Source organism: Staurois parvus, unplaced genomic scaffold (assembly GCF_062004578.1).
Source record: "Staurois parvus isolate SC_StPar_1 unplaced genomic scaffold, SC_StPar_1.0 ptg000122l, whole genome shotgun sequence".
In the NCBI taxonomy this organism is placed as follows: Eukaryota; Metazoa; Chordata; class Amphibia; order Anura; family Ranidae; genus Staurois; species Staurois parvus.
The window spans coordinates 7,350,264-7,375,000 of record NW_028317918.1 but is presented as its reverse complement, the minus strand read 5'-3'; the positions used below and the strand labels follow the sequence as shown (position 1 = coordinate 7,375,000).

The following is a 24,737-nucleotide window of genomic DNA, read 5'->3' as shown; positions in this document are numbered from 1 at the left end:
AAGCCAGAGCCAATTGCTTCTGGATAAGTATGTTGTCAGGTACCCCACAATGGGAATACCCAGGGTCTTCAACAACCCCAGAACCAGATGCAACACCTTGATAAACACTCTGGGAGCCATGGAAAGGTTGAACATCAATGCCTCATACTGGTATAGGTTGTCCTCTACTGTGGATTGCAGGATCCATTAGTAAGGCATGAAAATCAGGATGAGGAGATAGGCATCCTTGATATCAACAGACACCAAGGACACCCCTGATGAAGCAAAGCAATCACCTTATCCTGGGTTCAGACAGCTGATAGACATACCCCCACCCACGCAAGTGGGGGGGAGAGCCTTTACTGAGAAGTGGGCTTATCTACGGATCCAGAGGATTTGGGAGTCCAGTTCTTATAGAACTGTGAGTTAGGCCTCTGCTTAAAGCCTGGGGCTTGCTTCTTAAGAAAGGAACTATTTTTGGATTCGGAAGGAGGCACTGGTTTGACACCTTCAACTTCTTGTTTAGGACTTTACCCACAGTAATTTTCCGGGTGACGGTATCTAAAGGACAGTCCAAGGAAGTGCTTGCCCTCAAAAGGGCAGCCTTACAAGTTACTCCCTACAGAGAAGTCCTGGCAACCAGCAATTGAGCCATAGAATCCTTCTCATGTGGACAAGCATGCTGCCCAATGGGAAAGCTACCTTATGGAGTCTTCTGAGGTTCTTGGGAAATCTTCCAAGAACTGCCAAATGCCAGAAACTCCTGAGTCCAATTCTCTGGAATGAAGAATACTCAAAAGTTTAAGGGCTTGGCAACCATCGCAGGCTGCTCTTACCTGAAAGAAGGATGCCTTAAAAAGGACTTCAACTTCTTCCTGGCATCTCTGAAGACAGAAACCTTATCCACTGGAATTGCTAGAGTCTTATTCAAACCCCTCTCTTGGCAAGCCCAATTGGCATACATTATTTCTGCAAATTAAAGTGCAAGTCCTGTGACTTTGGGAGAAAAGGATTCCAGAAGTGGAATCTTCGAATAAGTTTATGCCATATCTGCTAGGAAGTTCACTATTGGATTCACAGCTAATCTGACCCATACGGGAGCCATTACAGGGGGTACTGTATAGGGGGTAATTCCTACCCAATAAAGGGATTTGGAAGCCCACCCCATCGTACGCCCTCACACACACATCCCCACCTCTCTGCTTGTGTAATGCCATGGCTTGCTGAGGATCATTGAGCCCGTAACCAGAACATGGGAGCAGCCACCCATCATATGAGTGTCTGCAAAAAGCAGACATATACAGTATATTGCCAAAAGTATTGGGACAACCCTCCAAATCATTGGATTCAATCACCTCTATGGCCAGAGGTTTATAAAATCAAGAACCTATGCATGCAGACTGCTTCTACAAACATTTGTGAAAGAATGGGTTGCTCTCAGGAGCTCAGTGAATTCAAGCATCGTACCGTAATAGGTTGCTACCTGTGCAATAAGTCCATTCATGAAATTTCTTTCCTACTTAATATTCCATGGTCAACTGTTAATGGTATTATAACAAAGTGGAAGTAACTGGGAACAACAGCAACTCAGCCACGAAGTAGCTAGGTAGTAGGGCGGGGTCAGAGCATGCTGAAGCACACAGTGTGCAGAAATTGAAAACTGTCTGCAGATCGATAGCTAAAGACCTACAAACTTCGTGTTGGATTAGCCCAGTGTTTCTCAACTCCAGTCCTCATGGACCCCCAACAGGTCATGTTTTCAGGATTTCCCTCAGATGAAACAGCTGTGGTAATTACTAAGGCAGTGAAACTGATCAAATCACCTGTGCAAAATAATGGAAATCCTGAAAACATGACCTGTTGGGGGTCCATGAGGACTGGAGTTGAGAAACACTGGATTAGCCCAACAGTGCATAGAGAGCTTCATTGAATGGGTTTCCATGGCCGAGCAGCTGCATCCAAACCTTACATCACCAAGTGCAATGCAAAATGTCGAATGCAGTGGTGTAACGCATGCAGCCAGTGGATTCTAGAGCAGTGGAGACGTGTTCTCTGGAGGGATGAATCACGCTTCTCTGTCTCGCAATCCAATGGATGTATCTGGGTTTGGCGGTTGCCAGGAGAACAGTACTTGCCTGACTGCATTGTGCCAAATGTAAAATTTGATGGAGGGGGGATTATGGTGTGGGTTTTTTTTTTTCCAGGGGTTGGGCTTGACCCCTTCGTTCCAGTGAAGGGAACTCTTAAGGCATCAGCATACCACGACATTTTGTACAATCTCATGCTCCTAACTTTGTGAGACCAGTTTGGAGATAGCCCCTTCCTGTTCCAACATGACTGCGCACCAGTGCACAAAACAAGGTCCATAAAGACATGAATGTGCGAGGGTGGGGTGGAGGAACTTGACTAGCCTGTACAGAATTCTGACCTCAACCCGATAGGACACCTTTGGGATGAATTAGAGTGGAGACTGCATGCCAGGCCATACCAAGACATTTTGTACAATCTCATGCTCCTAACTTTGTGAGAACAGTTTGGGGATTACCTCTTCCTGTTCCAACATGACTGAACACCAGTGCACAAAGCAAGGTCCATAAAGACATGGATGAGCGAGTTTGGGGTGGAGGAACGTGACCGGCCTGGACAAAGTCCTGACCCCAACTTGATAGAACACCTTTGGGATCAATTAGAACAGAGACTGCAAGCCAGGCCTTCTCGTCCGACATCAGTGCCTGACCTCACAAATGCGCTTCTGGAAGAATGGTCAAACCTTCCCATAGAAATATTCCTAAACCTTGTGGACAGCCATCCCAGATGAGTTGAAGCTGTTATAGCTTCAAACGGTGGGCCAATTCAATATTGAACTCTACGGACTAAGACTGGGATGCCATTAAAGTTAATGTGCTTTGAAAGGCAAGCATCACCACTACTTTTGGCAACATAGTGTATGTAGCAAATCATCAATCATAGCAAGTGTTCCAATACCTGTGGCACTGGCAATTGCATGAGGAACTGAAAATGGCAGATGCCCAGTACACCCCTTGTAAACACAGCTTCGTACAGCCATCCAAAGCAGTGTGCCTGAGCCGACAGGGAGGAGAACTGTTCGTAAACAAAGCAGCCCTCCTCCTCATCGGAGATCCTCGGTAATCACCAGGCGCTGACGAGTAATCACCAGCCAGGACCCGGGGACTGACAGCAGTGGTCGCGAATGGCAGCGTGGGTAGGGCGCACGCATGTCCCCTACCCCCCAAGGCAATCAGGGAGCCCAGCACCGAAGCTGGAGGTTGTGCCGGCTTACCATAGAGGTTCTCGGAGACCAGATTATCTGCAGTCACCTCTATAATATTAGGAACTGGGTGTGGCCAGTATTTTGTCACTTCCCGTCTTATTTACAGGCTATCACTAGCTTGTAAAAGCATCAAATCACACTGATCTTGGTCTGATCTGATGCTGTTAAGGGCAGAGGAGATATCCTGGGGTCTGACAGACCTCAGATGTCTCAGTAAAGAGGGCCTGTTACAGCTAGATGTTGTCACAAGGGATGATTACAATTCAACAAACAGGATTTTTGTACTAAACATAATATACTTTTCTTGAAATCCATTGAGGTACACAGGAAATCATATACTGTCAGGTTATATTGTCACCCATAGGAGGATTGGACAGCCTGGAATAATCACTACTCTAAGCAAGCCTCAGTTTTGTAGGCAAGCAGTGCCACGAGCACAATAAAAAAAATAGAGGAGTGGGACCTATTAAAATGTTAACAGGTCCACACAAAACAGAACTGTGGACTGTCTGTGGCTCAAAGAGACGTCTGAAGAATATTGCATTCAAAGCTGACATCAGATGAGGCCTGAACTTCCACCTGGTTGAAGATCAAGAACATATGAATATAGGACCAGACAGCAGCCTTGTAGATCTGGCAAACAGTAGCTTGATGCTATACTAGGATCTACTAGAGCGGGGTCAGCAACCTGTAGATCGCAATCTACCAGTAGACCACAGCCAGGTGACTGGTAGATTGCAGTCTGGTCTTGCTGACCTGCCATTCCAGAGCATCAGAGTGCAGTGCAGAGGAACTACTTATAAAGTTGGAGCTGTAGTAGGGAGCAGGAGCCTCCAGAGTGGTGCCAGCAGCAGGAAAGATGAGATCTTCAGGTCAGTGTGAAGCAGTACACTGGGCATAATAGTATAAGGCTGCTTTCACACTGATGTGCTGCAGTTTACCCACAATGCAGGTGCGGGTTGCAGTGCAGTGTACCTGTAGCTCTCCTGCAGGTTTGCTGTGCTTGGCCATAGACTTCTATTATATCCTGCAGGTTTGGTGCACTTTCAGAAAGCACACAAACTCCTGAATGCAGGAGGCCAAAAAAAAAAAAAACCAAACAAACTATATTTACCTGCAAATACCTATACTAGCACCTAACTAGGAGCGTGCTACATCTGCTAAGTGATTCAGCTGCAGAGTCTTACTATCCCTCAACTCTACATGTTAAAGAACCCTAAAGGTGCTGCTGAAGAATGCAACTAAGGGCTCATTCACAAATGCAGCAGACACTGCTGCTTCACTGAAAAATAATCAAAGTGTTTGACAGGCGGAGGGGAAGCAATATGTTGCCTCCTCACCACCTTATTTAAACCCATGATTTCTGTGCAATGCACGCAATTGCGACACAGTAATACAGCAATTAGAGGTTTAAATCAGGTGTGAGGAGGTGACACTGTGCCTGTGATCTTTGACCCATGTTGTTCAGGTAGATCTCCACCTCTCTAAGGTTGACTACCCCTGTACTAGTGTGTGCCTTCACAGAAACGGGTGAAACCCGATCCTTGAAACCCTAAGCTTGAACGTTGGCCTGTATGAGCCACTGAGAAAGGGTGAAACAAGAAACCGGTTCACTCGTACAGAGACCATCAGGAATGACAAAGTCAGTCTGTCTTTCTGGAGGAAGCAGTCTCTGTGAGATAAACGTTCACAAGTCCAAACTACATCCAGGAAATGGAGGGGATTGGCATCGTTTTGAGTACGGGACACGGTCATTGGAAGATATGCATGGAGCATGGGGCATGTGGACTTTAGGTTTATATTGGAATGTGCTGTGTTTTCAGTTATTAGCGGAGGAAAATTGCCTTTTGATAAACTGGGGCTGGACAGAGGGATGCAAAACTGAGTGATTCCTTGGTTAATATGGAAGGCCGAAACTTTCTTCAGTAGGAAGGAAATTCTGGGCCTCAACACCAACTGTCCTTGTGCAAGACCAGAAAGGGTTCTTCACAGGATAAGGCCTCAGCACAGATTTCCATCTCACAGAGGTGATGGCAACAAGATGTGCCACTTTATGGGCATGAGTGGAAACGGGAATATCCCTGATTGGTTCTCTTGGCAATTCCACAAAATGCCTTTAGAACCTAATTTAGATCCCTTGGAGTCACAAGGGAGAAAACAGGGGGAGCTGTGGGCATGGAGATCTGCTAATCTGTGTGATGAGGCAGGCAGGTTGGAAGTAATGAACTGGGGAAGAAATGGGGACTGAAACTTTACCCTGTAGCATTGGAAACAGTCCCCCTCTGCAAGGAATCGGAGATGCAGGATGTCAAGACGCAAAGGTTACTTCCAGGTTAGCTGCACAATGTGTAGTCTAGTTCAGTCCAGTGGCAGCTGGGTACTAGGCTGAGGAAAGGCTGATCTAGATAACTGCCATGTAGAGACCAGCTTAAAATAGAACTATAGGAAATTTTTTTTTTTTTTTATTCATTTTGGATGGTGTAAGGAAGGGTTATAAAACCTCTTTTTTGTCATCCGTGTCCTATTGTGGAGATTTACCTTAATATAGCCAAAATAGGAAGTGAGGGGAATTCCCTGCAAAATTAAAAATCCCTTGGGGAAAAAATGGCCATAATCCTTTTACTTTCAGTTCACAGGAAGAAAAGAAAAAAAAAAAAATGAATGCACTTTTGGTTACTGGTCCAACCAGTAGCCAAAAAACACACCAGCAAACAGAAAGGATATCAATCACAGTTTCATGGAAAGAATTTATATATATATATATATATATATATATATATATATATATATATATATATATATATATATATATATATATATACACACACACACACACATATACCACACACACAGTAAATATGGTGCGTGGTGTATCAATGCTGAAAACGTTTCCTATCAAGTCATTTCCTGGAGGGACATTTTCCCCATTGGAAGATTTCCCCTCTATTACTTTTCTGGGGACAACCGAAAATTTGACAATTTTCTTTTACCTTCATATTTCATAACAGTAAACAGGGCAAATAGAGAGGGTGAAGCTTCCTAATGGACACAAATAAGAACCTAATAGGCGTTTCTAATCCATCTCCACTCAAAACTTTAAAAAATATTTTTTTTTTTTTAGTTGAACTTTAACCACATGCCACCCAGCCACTGTATAAATACGTTGGCAGGGCGGCACGGGCAGGCAAAACCACATTTTAAAACGTGTGTTTTGTAAACAGGTAGGGGGCGCGCGCGAGGCGCGCCGCCCTACCTGTCCCGCCGATCACAGCCGCGGATGTCAGTTGCCAGGTCACAGTCGGTCCTTACCGGCTATCTCCCGGCAATCAGTGACAGAGAGCACAGCTGCAGTAGCTGTGCTTTCTGTCACTTCCCTGACAGCTCGAGGAGAAGCTGATTGGGACAAAAGAGTTTCTCTCTCCCGATCAGCCTGTCCCCATCCAGCACACTCCCCCTCACACAGATAACCCTTCCCTGAAAAATAAAGTTAACCCCTTCCTCCCCAGTGCCATTAGTACAGTGTCAGTGTTTTTTTTTTTGATCACTGATCACTGTATTCGTGTCGCTCGGGATGTCAGTGACCCCAAGTCAGTACCCCCCAATGTCAGAATGTCCACCGCAGTCCCGTCATAAGTCACTGATCGCCGCCATTATTAGTATAAAAAAAACCTAAAAATCCCAGTATCTTCCCCATTTGTAAACGCTATAACTTTCACGTAAACCAATTAATTTACACGTATTGGGTTTTTTTTTTAGCAAAGACATGTCGCAGAATGCATTTTGGCAGAAATTTATGACTAAATTTGATTTTTAAATTTTTTTTTACGGGACATGTTTTATAGCAAAAAGTCCAAAATATTGTTTTTTTTCCTCAAAATTGTCAGCCTTTTTTTTTATAGCACAAAAAATAAAAACCGCACAGGCGATCAAATACCATCGAAAGAAAGCTCAATTTGTGGGGAAAAAAAAAGGATGTAAATTTCATTTATGTACCGTATTGCATGACTGCGCAATTGTCTGTTAAACTAGCGCAGCGCTGTATAGCAAAAAAATGGCATCAATTGCAGTATCTATACCATAGTTTGTAGACGCTATAACTTTCACACAAAGCAATCAATATACACTTATTGGGATTTTTTTTTACCAAAAACATGTAGCAGAATACATTTTGGCCTAAATTTATAACCAACTTTGAGTTTACTATATCTTTTTATAGCTGAACGTAAAAAATATTTTTTTCTTCAAAATTTTAGTTTTTTTGTTTATAGTGTGAAAAATAAAAAGCGCACAGGTGATCAAATACCACCGAAAGAAAGCTCTATTTGTGTGAAAAAAAGGACGTAAATTTCGTTTGGGTGCAGCATTGCATGACCGTGCAATTATCAGTTGAATTAGTGCAGCGCCGAGTAGCAAAAAGAGGCCTGGTCATTAACCACTTGAGCACCTGAGGATTTACCCCCCTTAATGACCAGGCCTTTTTTGCTGTTTGGCGCTGCACTAATTCAAATGATAATTGCGCGGTCATGCAATGCTGTACCCAAACAAAATTTACGTCCTTTTTTTCACACAAATAGAGCTTTCTTTTGGTGGTATTTGATCACCTGTGCGCTTTTTATTTTTTGCGCTATAATAAAAAAAAAAACACGAAAATTTTGAAAAAAAACAGTATTTTCTACTTTCAGCTATAAAAAATATATCGTAAACTCAAAGTTAGTCATAAATTTAAGCCAAAATGTATTCTGCTACATGTTTTTGGTAAACAAAAATCCCGTGCATTAGCGGGCAAACTGGCGCTATCTAGGAGGGGCGCTAACACTATCGGAAGTCACCAGTGACACTAATACAGTGATCAGTAAAAATCTGTTCACTGTAATCAATGACACTGGTGACAGGGCAGTGAAGGGGTTAACTGGGGGGGGGGGGCGATCAAGGTGTTAAATGGGATTACTGGTGTACTGGCGGGCAAACTGGCGCTATCTGGGAGGGGCGCTAACTCTATCGGAAGTCGCCAGCGACACTGATACAGTGATCAGTAAAAATCGCTTCACTGATCAGTGACACTGGTGACAGGGCAGTGAAGGGGTTAACGGGGGGGGGGCGATCAGGGGGTTAAATGTGTCCTAGGTGTGTTCTGTTAGTGTAGTGCTTTGTACTCACTTTTACTGTGTCTTCTCTGTCTGGAACGGAATGTGTCCAGGCAGAGAAGAATTACATCATATCCTGCCCTGTGTAAATGTCAACACAGGACAGGATAGGACAGGGACCGATCATCTGATTTCAGCCAGAAATCACTGGCTGAAATCTAATGATTGATCCCTCCTGGATCGAATCGTGTCCCCCGCAGGTCGGCGGGAGCGCGTGCGCGCCCCCTACCCGCGAAAGTGTCGAGAGCGCGGAGCCAGTTTTAAAACGTGCTTTTGCGCTCCACTGCCACCCTGCACACGTATATATACAGTGGCAGGGCGGCAAGTGGTTAAGGGGGGTAAATCCTCTGGAGGTCAAGTGGTTTAAACAGTTACTAAACCTACAGCAGTAAAATCAGTCTGTACAGTGCCTTGAAAAAGTACTCATACCCCCTGAAATTTTCCACATTGTTATGTTACAACCAAAAACATAAATGTATTTTATTGGGATTTTATGTGACAGACCAACACAAAGTGGCACATAATTGTGAAATGGAAGGAAAATGATAAAATGGTTTTGACCTTTTTTTTTTACAAATAAGTATCTGAAATTGTGGCGTGCATTTGTATTCAGCCCCTAGTCATTACTTTCAAGAACCACCTTTCACTGCAATTACAGCTACAAGTCTTTTTTGGGATGTCTCTATCAGCTTTTCACATCTAGAGAGGGACATTTGCCCCTTCTTTGCAAAATAGCTCAAGCTCTGTCAGATTGGAACATCTGTGGACAGCAATTTTCAAGTCTTGCCACAGATTCTCAATTGGATTTCGGTCTGGACATTGACTGGGCCATTCTAACACATGAATATGCTTTGATCTAAACCATTCCACTGTAGCTCTGGCTGTATGTTTAGGGTCGTTGTCCTGCTGGAAAGTGAACCTCCGCCCCAGTCTCAAGTCTTTTGCAGACTCTAGCAGGTTTTCTTTTAAGATTGTCCTGTGTTTAGCCTCCATCCATCTTCTCATCAACTCTGACCAGCTTCCTTGTCCCTGCTGACGAAAAGCATCCCGACATGATGCCGTCACCACCATGGTTCACGGTGGGGATGGTGTGTTCAGGGTGATGTGCAGTGTTAATTTTCAGACACACATAGCGTTTTGCTTTTAGGCCAAAGTTAATTTTTGGTCTCATCTGACCAGAGCACCTTCTTCCACGTTTACGGTGTTCCCCCACATGGCTTTCTTCTTGCCACTCTTCCATAAAGGGCAGATTTTTGGAGCACATGACTAATAGTTGTCCTGTGAAAAGATTCTCCCACCTGAACTGTGGATCTCTGCAGCTCCTCCAGAGTTACCATGGGACTCTTGGCTGCTTCTCTGATTAATGCTCTCCTTGCCTGGCCTGTCAGTTTAGGTGGACAGCCATGTGTATATAGGTTTGCAGTTGTGCCATACTCTTTCCATTTTCAGATGATGGATTGAACAGTGCTCCATAAGAGCTTGGGATATTTTTTTTATAACCTAACCCGGTTTTAAACTTCTACACAACTTTATCCCTGACCTGTCTGGTGTGTTCTTTGGCTTTTATGATGCTATTTTTGTTCACGAATGTTCTCTAACAAACCTCTGAGGACTTCACAGAACAGCTGTATTTATACGGAGATTAAATTGAGGTGGACTCTATGTACTAATTAGGTGACTACGGAAGGCAATTTGTTCCACTAGATTTTAGTTAGGGGTATCACACTTTTCAGATTTTTATTTGTAAAAAAAATTGAACATTATTTTCCTTCCCCTTCACAACTATGTGCCACTTTGTGTTGGTCTATCACATAAAATCCCAAAATACAGTTACGTTTGGTTGTCACATGACAAAATGTGAAAAAGTTTAAGGGGTATGAATACTTTATCAAGGCACTGTATGTGCAGTAGAGCTTTTTCTTTGAGAGGGTGGGTGCATGTGATCAGCACAGGCCCAATCAGCACTGTCCAAGACAGGGGGCCAAGGGTTATGCAGCCTCATAGGACATAAACTCCTCCTACAAGCTTTAACCATTGCTCAGCTGGACACTGATAGAAGTCATAAGACTGCTATATATTGCTGATGAGAAAAGGTATTTATCAGTTTATGTTTACTCAGATAATTGCATTTCCATGTTTTGTTTACTGTGGGAGACCAGATATAGTGAATGCAGGGTCCTGGGTTTAGTAGCACTTTAAGCAGTGATGGAGCAGGAATGTTGATTGAAGAAAGAAATCTGGAGAAAAAAAAGCTAGCAAAAAAGTATTTTCTAAGCAGGACTGAAGACAGATATTCATCCTCCTATGGCACTAGCAAAAATGCTGGCAGAACAGGTGTCCTAGACAGACCTACATTTTTTTTTCTTTTTTGTCCAGTGTCCAATCCTCTTGCAGACAGCTGCATTACCCAACAGTACATAACTTCCAGTGCAGCTCAATGTATGAGAATAATATTTAATTTTAACCTCCAGGTAAATACAGAAACGGAACAAACTGACAAAGGACACTGATCATTTAGCAAAATGTACAGCATTTATTCACAAATTGGACAAAAGGCACAATTCTACATAGTTTTAGAGCTGAAAAAATAAAGCTGGCTTTAACTAGCTTATAAATAAATATATTTAAATAAAAGAAAGGAAGGAAAGAAGGGGAGGAGAGGGGCAGAGAACAGAGCAAGAACAGCAGAGTAAAGACAAAATGGCCATAATCCTTTTACCTTCAGTTTGTAGGGGAAAAAAAATACATGCACTTTCTGCTACTGGTCCAAAGGGCCAGTAAACCGAAATGACATCTGTTTCATGAAAATAACAATTTTATATACATATAAATACACATATGGGTGTGTGTGTGTAGTGTATCAATGCGGAAGATGTTTCCTATCAAGTCATTTCCTGGAGGGACATTTTCTTATGCAGCTGGCGCTCTCTCATTTAATCTCATTGGAAGAGTACTGCAGATAGCCTCTGATAATGGCTGGCAGTGTAGGATAAAGGACTGGATATTTAAAGTATGGCTATCGAGGCAGACATTTTACCATCCTGTTCTGAAAATGCAAGTTGCATAGGTGTCTTAGGCTGAAGTATGTTAGCAAAATCACTGACCTAGAGCAAGCATGTAACCAATGAAGTGAGAATTCCTGATTTGCATATCTGTATCTACTCACTATTTAAAAGTGGAATTATGGACACATTTTAAATATGCCATCTGTCACTAGAAATTAACACAGCAGTTTTTGTTGTTCTTAGTCCCCCCCCCCACCTCTTATTTTCTCACTTCCATTAACCCTATTCATTCTGCAGCATGACCTTTTTAGCAGCTGCAGAATCTGTGTTTATTATCCCACTGCAAAAACTGTTTTAACCTTATAAATAAAAGTTCACTACCGTAGACAGCCCTGTCAGTGTTAAATGGTTTGTCCCAACCTCTGTAACTGAAAGGTTTGCAGGACAGCTTGGTCTGTAAAGAAAGTGGAAAATAACAGACCTACTACCAAGATCAGTAGGTGATAAAACTGTTAGCGTGTAGACTCAGGAAAAACAAATCATGCTGTGTTAATGCTAGTGACGGAAATGACATATAATGCGGTCTGATTTTGCCCATAGTTACACTTTATTTCAGGGCATCAATTTAAAATCCAATGAAAGCCAGGCAACTACCACTTATAGAAGAGACTGCAATGCCTGCTTTTTATCTCTCACAACAGGTTTCTTTTAATGCTACTGAAAATTGACATACAGTACAATTCCAAAGAGTAAGCTTTAAAAGTGGCTGTAAAGGCTCAATGCTTTTTACCTTCATGCATCCAGGTTAAAAAAAAAAAAAAAAAAAATGTTCTCTGTGCAGCAATCCCCCCTAATACTCAACTAAGCCCCCTCTTGATCCAGCAATGCGCATTGGAGTCTCAGCTATCCCGGGACTGCAGAGGGGGGTAAATGGACACACAGAGCAACGGCTGAGGAGTGCGCAAGCTTGGGTGTCTCCATAGCAAGCTGCTTGCTGTGGGGGCACCCGACAGGAGGGAGGGGCCAGGTGCGATGGTGGGGGGCCCGAGAAAAGGATTTGGGTTGCTCTCTGCAAACCACTGCACACAACAGGTAACTATAACATGTTTGTTATTTAAAAAAAAAAAAAAAAATGCCTTTAGAATCACTTTAAAGCACATTATAAATGTCCTTGTATTCAAGGGGTAACAACAAACCTATGGCTGCTACTGCATTTTATCAGCCTGTCCCCAGATTTTATGTAAGGAAAAAAAAAAAATATCAGGGTGACTGTAGAACAAACAAATTACTTTTACATTACAGTGCCCATGCGATCTCCTAGGGAGCTTGGTAGTACTCTTGTGATAGCAATATAGTTGAACTTAAAAAATAAAGAAAAACGTGTTAATAAAAATTATAAAAAAATATTTCTACAGCCATCATTCATGGTTAACTCCAAATTGAACATGTAAAGACTTTAAATAATTTTGGGCGCCATAGTTTTTATTTACCATTTCACAAGCACACACCATTTTACTCCACGTTTGGGGTCTACTCAATGCAACCCTATTATTTTACCAAATAATTGGGGATTATATAGTGTTTGCTAAAACTCATTTGATGTATTTTTTCCTGAAAACATGCATTTGATAAATAGTTGTGCATTGTGCTACTGCCACCATTTTATTCTACAGGGTCTCTGCTTTTCTGTTAAAGGGTTTAATGTAATTTTGTAGAAAAATGCATATTTTAAACAGGTGTGTGAAAAATTTAAAAATTACTCTGGTAGAAAAGTGGTTAAGGAAAAGCAATATGTAAACATGGTCATCAGTGAAGCACAACATTGCAAACCATGGTTTAAAAATTTTTAAAAATTACATTTGTGTGTTTCCATTGAGTTTTTACATTCATAATTGTATTTGTAGTTCTTTTGCATAATGGTGACTTTTTTGGTTTAAGGTTTCCCTAAAAACCAACCAAGCTTTCAGTTCAAATCAGCTAAAATACATTCCACGTGCATCAAAACAAAAAGTGTGCAAAGACTTGCAGTTTGTTTTCTTTAGAAAGCAGCCAGAGCACCAAGTAGAAAAACCTGTCCCCTGCTGGCATGCTGTAGAAGAGGACCCCTTGCTCCTTGAAGAAGCAATGGCCCCTCTTCCGATCTAGAGCTCTCCAATCAGCAGGGAACAAAACCTTTGCTGATCTTACTTCGTAGGGCACATGTCGGACCTCGGAACAGAAACCACATTCACACAGAGCAAAAGGTCCTTCTGTGCAGAATGCTGGCAGGCAACATGCTCTTATACTTGGCCTTTTTTTAAGAAAACAAAATTGTAAGACAGTGCACACCCTTTGCACAATATATTTAGCAGATTTTGGGATTTCACACAGAATGGACAGCTGCCCGAGAGGAAAACTGCAGCAGTTTCCTCTCTGGCAGCTGTCTATTCCAGCTGTGGTAGGGGGAAGTGTGATGCATAATTCAGCGCATCGCACAGCTACCTTTTTTTCCCCCACACTGAACTTTGAAGTGTACAAAAGTACACTTCATGTCACTGTACAGCAGTGAGATGTGCTGCACTGCTGTACAATGACATGAGATCCTGTAGGATGCGCTGCTATAAAAAGCAGCATTTCTGCAGTTTTACACAGCTCCGGACTCCATTGCAGTGTGAATAGAACACAGAAAACTATTGTCTTCTGAGTGTCCTTGCAGTGACTGTCGTTTTACAATGTAGTCAAAAGCCAGCCACCACACAATGTGAATTCAGTCTTTAACGAAAAATTAATTTGGTTTTAAAAAGTGTGTAATACTGCATTTTATCTACTTATGATCAGAATTCTTAACATTTTCCAGCCACGTACAATTTAAATGCTAGTTTGTAATCTAACTTAGGCCTGGTTAACAGTTTACATTGCTTTAACACTCCAGTGCCTGACAAGTTTTAGATGCATTTCCAAATCCCCACAGAGCTGAAGTGAATTCTATAATATAACTAGGCAGAGCACAATTGATATTTACAGACACCATATACTGCTGTGCACATGAACTGAATATCTTCACACATAAAATGAAGCCTATTGTGAACAAGCCCTTATAATATTGGATGTGGAAGAAACAGTGCTATTTACGTGTGGTGTAGCCACAAAACCTATACTATACAGTATAGGATGTAGTCACTCTGCTACTTAAACTGAATGATTTAATAGATTATTGAACTGCTAATCTGCTTACCAGCTATGTTGGGAGGATGGTCATTTGGAGAGATTCAATACCTCCCATCTATGTCACTCAGGAAATCACAGACAGCTAATAATGGATAGCAGAAAAGGTTTTGAAATAATCGCAAAATCTTTTTTGTAGTGAAAAACAAAACCATTCAAAGTACAGTCAGAATCCTGTGCTATAAATGAAGAACCATACTGAGTGTTGGCAGGTTGTAGTCACACAAAAAAACAAAAAAAAACAGGAAATAGGAAATGGACCGAAAGTCGACTGGTTCAGCAGGAACTGGCCAACTTTCCATCCAGGCCATCTTCTCTCTATTAAACAGAAGCTGGTCTAATAACTGGCTTTTGTCAAACGATCATGCTGCAATATCAGCATTCTATCAGCACTTGGAGCCAATGGCTTTCGTGTGCATTTTCTTCCAACAATCCACCCAAACTTTCCTTTCAGTATGTGTGTACCTGGCCTATGATGCAGAGCCAGATCCTGTACAAAGCAACTTATCCAGGAGCCTGGGGCTCATTTGAGGCCTTTGTGATCCTGCAATAAACCGGAGTGGTAGTGCAACTGGACAGAGTTGTGCACCTATCATTTCAAAAGGTAGGATGATCTTCACAGGCAGTTGTCTGTAGGAGTGAACCATGCAAGTACAATGAATATCGGGTGTCTTTTCCTTTATGGAAGGGATCAGGAGGTCAAAACTGCTTCCTTGCCTAGGACATTTCCTGCCTAAATCTGTCTCTACCAATGTGTGCGTGGCTCAGTTGGTTGTGGAATTCCCTTTGACTAGAGATTTCTGGAGATGGCTGAGAAGATCACATTCACTTTGAATAGCTGAATGTTGAGTTATCAATTTTAAATAGGACACGAATAAAAAACACATCCCAATCATGCTTCAAAGAAGACAGCTTTTGAGCAGGGCACTGACTTTTCCATGTATTTGATTTTGCTTTAATGTTCGGTTTAATATTGCAATGCAGTGAAAAACATCTATCTGAAGGAATGCATAGACAATTTCTATATGGAGACATTTAATGCCCCGTGATGTACAGCAGCTGAAAAGAACAAACATTAAGGGATGAAGAAAAAAAAATCTACACGTTTTCTGTTTAAATAGTTTGGATTTAAATTAATTTGAATAAAAGACAAACTAATGTGGACAAGGGTTGTGGATTACCTGTTAAACGCCAGTTATGCTGTACATGTCATTGAACTTCCATTTTATAAAAATGTGCCAATGAAAACATTTTTTGAAGCACCACTCTGCTGTGCATCATTTTTTGCTATTTGCTGTGTCACCAATTTGAAACGGACATACCTATCTGTATGTAAAATTGTTAAATAAAAAAAAATGGGTACAAAATAAAAATCCTAATCCATTTTATGAGAGGCACCAAGGAGGGGACCTAGTGAAAGTGTACAGGCCTGTATTTACAGAGCAGGCTACAACGCACAGTCAGCCCAATCTACTGTGCTGTTTTATGTGATATTTGGCCAGTAGGCCATTTGGAACCAGATTAGCTTTTTAGAAATAAATCAGGTTAATATTGAAAGAGAAGTAGATAAAGGCATACATTTTAAATCTCAAATATTAACAATAGTGCAAATAAACAAATGTTAAAGAAGACCTTCGCCTTTTCCATGAAATGAAGGTTGAAGAGAATGCAATCAGACTGCTACTCACTGGAGTAGTCAGCTGGAAGACACACGTACAAGTATGGGAGAATTCAGTACCAACTGTACTTACCAATAGTGAACCTGGTTTGAACTTGGCTAAATGCCAAGAATCCTGCAGAGAGAAGGAGCATTTGTGAAGAATTACATATACTAGCAGAGTACTGGCAGTCTGTTAAGACACACTGTGGACTCTTATTAAATACTAGTTGAAGCATCAGCTTCAAATAAGTCTATATAGCTGCAGGTCTTAGAAATGAATCACATCAAGACTTCAAGTCAGTGGATTGAGGATTTAAGACCATACAGTACTTTGGTAATCCACTTACTTCTCTCCAGTCCTCCATTTGATAGGAGCAAAGGGGCCTTCTTTAAGCAATAAAGTGAAAAACAGGCCAGATGTCTAACAAGTTCATGAAATTTGAATAATTTTTTTCATTACATGATAAACATTTTTGAGAGGTAAATAAAGCAAACTTGTATTACATCATGAAATAGCTCTACTTAAAAAGCTCTAAACGCCCAAACTATTTGCTGTATGATATATATTATACATACTACTAAACTGAATGGAGAGCAGTTTGTACGATTAAACTACATGGGACTGTTAATCAAATAAGGCTTATTTTAAAACAAAATGCAAAACAAAACAAACCATCTAACTTTTTTTGGAGCCCTTGGAATAAAGGAACCTTCTAAGGTCATGGCACATGTTTCATTTACATTTCCTGTGTGAAATCACCTTATCACAATTTCACAGAGACTTGCCCAATTTTGTAAGTTTAGCTTATTGCAAAAGTGACTGAATTGAAAACAAATTGAATAAACTGATCTATTCACAAGATTGTTAGGTGAAATTCATTCCCAAGTAATCCTGTGAAATGGATCTGTCAACTCTGCTGCTGTAGTATAAACATTTGGCAGGAAAATGAGTGCACAGATTAGTTTGTGTAATCTCTAATAACAACTAAATGTATAAAATATAGTATAAGGACTTAACTGATCTATCAATTGCTTTGCTAAAATGACAACTGAGGCTGAATTCACACTAAACGGAGAGCTGCCAGAGCATTTTAACAGTCCAACAGCTCTGTTGTTGGGTGCGGAAAAGGACAGTGTGGTGTGTGATTCAGCACGTCTCCCTTTTTTTTTGTAAGAACTTTATTGGAAGTGTATAAAATGTACACTTCATTCACGGCAGACTTGCTGTACATTAGCGTGGGATCCGGCATGGTGTGCTGCGATAAAAAGCAGCATGTCTGCATTTTAGTGCAACCATATGCACGTTACGGTGTGAACGTAGCACGTCACCGCATTTAGTGTGAATTAGTCCTTAAAGTTTTAGGGGTTGACCAGATGAATGAAAAAAAAAAAAAAAAAAAAAGCAGTGTAAACACACTGAGAAATTATACTAAGAATGGTCAAGCAGTTTTGCTACAACCACAGGTCAGTTATACATTTGAGAACTGATAAAGACAAGCAAAAATTGTTGGAACGATCTACTAGCACATCTCACATATGGTTCTGCACAAACAGACCCAACTGGACAAGCCATTATAAAGCTGTTTGGAAGTTTACAGGCTGTATACATTAAATAGTACCTGTAATGTTCGACCAAGACAATGAGACAATCAGATTTACCTTCATAAACCGGAATGGCTAAACCAGGGACTGAAAATCTTTGTTTGAAATGTTTACACACATTTTAGCAAAATATGGACAATTAAAAAGCTTAAAAAAAAAAAAGTAAAAAAAAAAAAAAAAGTATTTTTGTTGGTGAAGATTAGCTGATAAATACGAAACTGGCTTTTTCAAGGCTCTCAATCTTTAAGAATTCACTGCTTGATTATACTTTTAGTTCTCATTGCATACTTTATTTCTCTGAACTGAAAGAGGAGAGTAATCTGTTGCAAGGAATAATCTTTATAAATCTGCTTGAATTCAGACGATATCATCATGATAACTTCACTCCCATTATAAAAATTAGGCAACAGTATGGAAAACGCAGAGAATCCACTAATATAAAAGCTTTCCTTTAGGAGGGAACAATAATGTATTTTTTTAACCATTTAGTATTTGTCTCTTAAAGTGCAAGTTCACCTTTACAAATACACTATGTTATAGGGATATAGCAGTATAGTGTGCTAAACCTACCTGTCAGCAAGAGCGCCCTTTCAATTCAAAGAATGTAGGCCATTAAAAAGAGGCCTTCCTAAAACCTTCTATAGCCTGTGATGACTTTCTCATGAGTTACTTTAGCGACAGAGCAGCCCTTGGGAACACTGGCCCATAGTACCAGGGAAGGGATCACATATGCAACTCACCATAGGAGAAGAGTACACACTGCACATGTACAGCCCCCTGCCCCAACAGCCACCCCCCCCCAAAAAAAAAACAAAACAAAAAAAAACAAAACAGTGCTACCCCTAGGAGCACTAGGGGATACTTGCCAGAACAGTTTCTCTTTCCCTACAATAAACGTAGGACAGAGGCATCATAGGTTTATTTTATTAGATTTTAAGAATGTTTCTTTTGAATGCAATTTTGGCCTACATTTTTTTGAACTGAAAGAGGCCTGGCTGGAAGTTAGGTTTATCACATTAAGCTGCTATAACCATATAGGACAGCGTATGGTGCTTTTACAGTGAACATGAACTTTAACAAAACTAGTCAGTAAAGCAGCATCTATAAACACCAGCTGGGAAGGAATGTGAATGTCAAAAAAAGCAATGATACGGATTTAGAGAAATCTATGATATGGAGATGGTTTGTACCTACACCTGATAAGGAACTTAGATAGGTTGTGAATGGCTTAGGACTTTACATTATTTGGGTTACTAGAGAACAAAAAGGTGCCCAATCATTGCCATGGTTAAATTAAGCCTTATATAAGCTTCACAAGATACATGTCCAATAGACAGTCTTCAACGGATTTTGAACACATCCAGAGGCTAAATGTATAAGCAGAAGTAGTATCACCACTCTGACGCAGAATAAAATTATATGCCATGAGCTCACCACGAAAACACTGCATGGCAGATCAAAAACTAGGAAAGATTATACAGAATTAGCAATGCCTGGTTGCAGGTGGAACTTTTAGTGAACAAGGATATTTGTTAACCAAAAAAATCCTCCCTAGATCTAAAATCAGAGCTACTAATACTTGGGAACATTTGTTAAATTGTAAGGTATATCTTACAACCATGTCATTGGTATGTGTTTTGGCTGACTGACAGGGCATACACTGACCAAACAACCCAAAGTGGTATGATATCCTTAGCCTAAAAACCCCCAAATGTCTCTTATTAAACAAGTTTGAGACAATAACACATTGGAACTGAAAAGGTGGAAATATTAAGAGCTTAAAAAAAAGATGTGTGCATACAGCTTTATTAGAAGGAAGGAGGTGCTCCCTTTTACTCCAGTTCCCCAAATGTAGGGTATAACTTCAAGTGCATACTGTTTCATACTTCCAACAGGCGGTGATCAAGAGCTTCTTCTACATACATTTCATTACTGGCTCCAAGAAATATAGCCATTGTGCTAACAAAAGAGCTTAACAGGCAAACAAAAACTTAAGACCATGCCTGGAGTATGGATCAAGTGCAAGGAAATGTAATGGGCCAGAAGTGCAAGTTGGTGTACCCAAAAACCAAATTTTGTGTAGCAGTCCAAAATGTCTTCTTCGTGCTTTCAGTGGAAACATAATGAAAGCACTTCCAGTGCAGCCTACCCTTGCCATGAAAACCTGCATATTGGACAGACTCTGGGTCCAACGTAAACAGATACATGAACAATACATTTTCAGCAAATTAGGAAAAGGAATAGGCTGGGTAGGAAGAATGTCTTGGATATTCAAGTGCAAGTAAACGAGTTGGAGCAAGTAAAGGAAGAGCTGGTTGTTGACCCGTCCATCCATTGCTGCATAGCAGGTCTCATTTTCCTTCATACACAAAAAGTAAAACACTTTTTTGCAGTTACTCTCTCCCCTAGTTATAGCTCCAAGGACTTGATAGAGTCATTCAATCAAGAGGCTAGGATGCTTCTCCTAATAATGTCTGTCTCGTACCCACGATTCATACTACTGCTTGAGGACAGCCTTCGTAGTGAACACTTGTCTGTTGATTCTGTTTCAGAGTCACTCATCTCTGCATCAGGGATGTACCCATCATTGTCACTGACTAGTTTAAGTTTACCTTTTGTCCTATCATTTGATGAGACTAGACCCAAGTACTGACAGCTACTGTTTGGCTGACAGGTTTCCATTTTTCGTTGCTGTCTATCTCCTTTCTTTGGAATTCGGAATCCCCCCCAGTTTTTCACTGGGCTTGTAGGCACTTTTATAGAAGAAGACTGTTTACAGTGGATTTTGATTAATGAACCACTGTATTTTGCCAAACTGTTCCCACCAGGGCTTTTCTTTGAGAATAAAGTGGTTGTCTTTCCACTACATTGGCTTGTGGACTTCTTGCTTTCTCCCTGTCTATCAGACGGCTCTCCAGACCTGATAACTTTATGGTGCTGCTTGTGAGGCTTCTCCTTGAGCTCTGCTCTTACAAGATCACACTGGGAGCGACTGTCCCGCCGCTTCCTATGGTCTGGCATACTTGTCTCGTTTTTCTGCTGTACAGGTGCAACTTTGGCAATGGCCTTTTCTGCAGAATAAGTGAAATCAGCAGATGGCATTTCCTTCCTTTTGTCAGAGCAGCTGGAACGTGAGTGCAGTGGCTTCAATGTGCTTGATGACCTGTCTTTGTCCCTGCTCTTTTTGTGAGATATTTTCATGGTGCGTCCCAGGGAGGCACTCAGTTGTTTCCTGAAGAAAGCAGAGTGCCACTTTAAATCTTCAATTTTTGGGGCATCTGGGTTAGATGGCTGGGTGTTGAAGAGTAGAATGCTCTCAGACATGGCACCTAGTAAAAGATTAATGATATAATAAACAGCGGAATCAGATAAGAGTTAGGTTTCTTATTATAGGAAAACAAGTCTGCTACCAAAAGTGAAGTAGCAATTTAATAAAAAAAAAAAAATTTAGCTTATATTTGAAGAGGGAAGTGAAGGAAATTTGTATATATAGAACACTGGGCTGCCAGTGCTGAATTCTTTCTGAAAATGGCAGCTAGATGTTACCCTGATCTCTTAGTTTGAATGCTTTTTTTTTTATTATTATTACCAACCTAAAACTGATGTGCAAATCAGGATTTCTGAATTTGCTTACTGTATGCTTTTTACAGGTCAGCTACCAAAAGCACAGAAAGCCAGAGATAGCTAGGCAACTAGCATTTTCAGGTGATTAGCGATGGCAAGCAACAAAATTAACCTAGGTGCCCTTTATACAACGCTTCACCTAAGCTAGCAAATATTTTGTATGTACATCATGGCAGAAGTCAGTAAATAGGCTGAGGAAGTAACAACTACATGCAGCAATAACTAACTTATCCTTAAACTTTTGGATAATTTAATATAATTATAATTTATTATATTAATTACATTGCAAGGCATAGAGAAAGATACAGTAGGCCTAATGTATGAAAGCAGCAATATTCTCCGCAAATACCCTGTAAAAGAACACTGTAAATACTTAAACTTTGCTACTGAGGACCACTGCTTAACACCAGACAAATGGTCCCCAGCAGTCTGATGGTAAGCCATTCACTCTAGAAGTCTTGATCTTCTTGGTCCCACCAGTGCTCACTGGTAACTCCTGCTGACACCCACAACACACTGTCTCCTGTAGTGACAGGGGACCCAGAAGTATGAAACAGTGAGAGCAACAGGATACCAGGATGATTGACTCTGCTAGAATGATTGGCTTGTAGCGGTCTTTAGGAGTGCTATTTCTCTGGAATGGAATGCAGCAGTGGTGGACAGTGCAGAGAGCAGCAAAAAAGTATTTACAGTCTAGTTTTACAAGGTATTTAATGGTGTATTTGTGCTGGCAAAATATCAATTTTATATATGACAGGGTCACTTTCTGGAGTTTTTCTTTTAAATTTAAAAAGCATATTAGTGGTTACCCATCTGTGTTTTGTGCAAGGTGCATCATAGAACACTGTCACACAGAATCACAGGTACTTAACTAGAATGCTGGTAGCAGGGACTGTGGGATGAACATAAGGTGGTCAAATCTATGTCTTCCCCCCCCATTTATGATTACAATGTTGAGGGCTGTTCATTTATGTATAGTTATACAACCTGAGGAAGACATACACTCACCGGCCACTTTAGTAGGTACACCATGGTAGTTCCGGGTTGGACCCCTTTTGCCTACAGAACTGCCTTAATTGTTTGTTGCATAGAGTCAACAAGGTGTTGGAAACATTCCTCAGAGATTTTTGTCCATATTGAGATGATAGCATCACATAGTTGCTGCAGGCTTGTCAGCTGCACATCCATGATGCGAATCTCCTGCTCCACCACATCCCAAAGGAGCTCTATTGGACTGAGAACTGGTGGTGGAGGCCATTGTGTACACTGAGTACAGTGAACTCATTGTCATGTTCAAGAAACCAGTTTAAGATGATTTGAGCTTTGTAACATTATCCTGCTGGAAGTAGCCATCAGAAGATGGGTACACTGGCACCTGGTGTGGTTTTCTGCTGCTGTAGCCCATCTCCTCCAAGGTATGACATGCTGTGCGTTCAGAGATGGCATTCTGCATACCCTGGTTGTAATGAGTTACTTACTGTTGCCTTTCTATCATCTCAAACCAGTCTGCCCATTCTCCTCTGACGTCAACAAGGCATTTTTGTCCACACAACTGCGGCTCACTAGATATTTTCAGACCATTCTCTGTAAACCCTAGATATGGTTATATGATAGATATGAAAATCCCAGTAGATCGGCAGTTTTTGAAATACGCAGACCAGCCCGTCTGGCACCAACAACCATGCCACATTCAAAGTCACTTAAATCCTCTTTCTTCCCCATTCTGATGCTCAGTTTGGACTTCAGCAAGTTGTCTTCACGTCTAGATGCCTAAATGCATTGAGTTGCAGCCATGTGATTGGCTGATTAGAAATTTGTGTTACCAAGCAATTGAACAGGTGTACCTAATAGTGGCTGATCAGTGTACATTGTGTAGCAAATTTGCTTCAAGTATGTTAAAGCTGAACTCCAGGCAGGCAGATTTAAAAAAAAAAAAAAAAAAAATTATAGCTCTGGATTCATTAACTAACGTTTAAACCTGGTTCCCTTGTTGCATAATATGAAAAATAAATTGAAGGCTTAGGACAATCTCCTCCTTACGTTAATGGGTCATATTCACCTTTTTAAAATGAAATTGCCTAGTTTTCTATATGTTCTCAGACATTCACTTGTCTGGATACCTAAAAAAAGCGCTTTCAAACGCATTAATTCATGCCTCGCTTCCTTTCTCTGGGGCTTGTGGCAGCCATGGTTTAAATTGACCACAATGGAGCTGCCCTGGCAGGGGGATCTAGCTTGTCCAGATCTTTTTAAGTACTGCTAGTGCATGCTCATAACTGGCTAGTTGAAGACGAGTCGAATACCTCAGTGGTTCTGGAGGCATCATGCTTAGGAGCTTATGAGGCTTGAAAAGAACTTTCTGTACCGAGGTCCAGCAGCTTCCCTTCCCTTGACAAGGGTGATGAAAACTGTTTTGCGGGCTTGGTCTTTTGTCCAGGCTGGACAGTCATGCAGCTGGGCATCTCTCCCAATATACCACTCTGAATTGGCAGTCCCATCGGAAGATGTGCTAATGCACGAAAAGCGTAAGGAGGAGCCAATTCCGCCGTGACGTCACACCGCCGAAGCAACGTGGAGCTCCAGCGGCCATCTTATCTTGTGGACAGTTAGTCCGGTTTCTGATATTTGCTTGTTTATGGATGCATCTGTTTACTCCCAATAAAGAGTCTATCAATATACTACACTATGGGCATGTTTTATCTTGACTCCTTCGTGGAGTACTGATTTTCTAGATGCCCAGTACCAGTCCAAAGCCTCCAGAGAGGGAGCCTGTTAATCCTTTGAGATCTGCACCCATCCATCCCCTAAGGGGAGCTCTGGACGCCCCTGGATCACCCTTTAAGGCCCTTGGATCCATCTATCATGAGAGGGAGTTATTTCCACATCTGACCTGGCCCTGATGACCTTATCTGATGACACCTGGATATATTATATAAACGCGCATTATTACTGTGCGTCCGGTGAGTGCGCATTTCTTCTGTTTACGAGAGCACAATCACCGATCTGAGCCATCAGGACCTTATTGGCACATATATATCACTTTATGAACTATTATTTTACCATATTTATGTTTTATGAATTATTCACCTCAGTATAATTTTATATAATTTATCTACTATTTTACGAGCGCTGCACTTTTATATATATTTTGTGTCTTTGTAAAGGGTTTATTTTGGTTACCTTAGTGTACAGCTGCTGATCTACTATATTTTGAGCGCTCACATACA

General features: G+C 41.1%; 1 protein-coding gene across 1 annotated transcript in view; it reads right to left on the bottom strand.

The window, feature by feature from the left end:
* Positions 1 to 19,676: 19,676 nt before the first annotated feature.
* Positions 19,677 to 24,737, bottom strand: part of JADE1 (jade family PHD finger 1) — a 182,691-nt gene continuing 177,630 nt past the window's right edge. Inside the window, exon 11 of the mRNA XM_089672199.1 lies at positions 19,677 to 21,215. Within this exon, the coding sequence (XP_089528325.1) occupies positions 20,329 to 21,215 (887 nt within the window). The 3' untranslated portion in view covers positions 19,677 to 20,328. The remainder of the gene's footprint in view (positions 21,216 to 24,737) is intronic.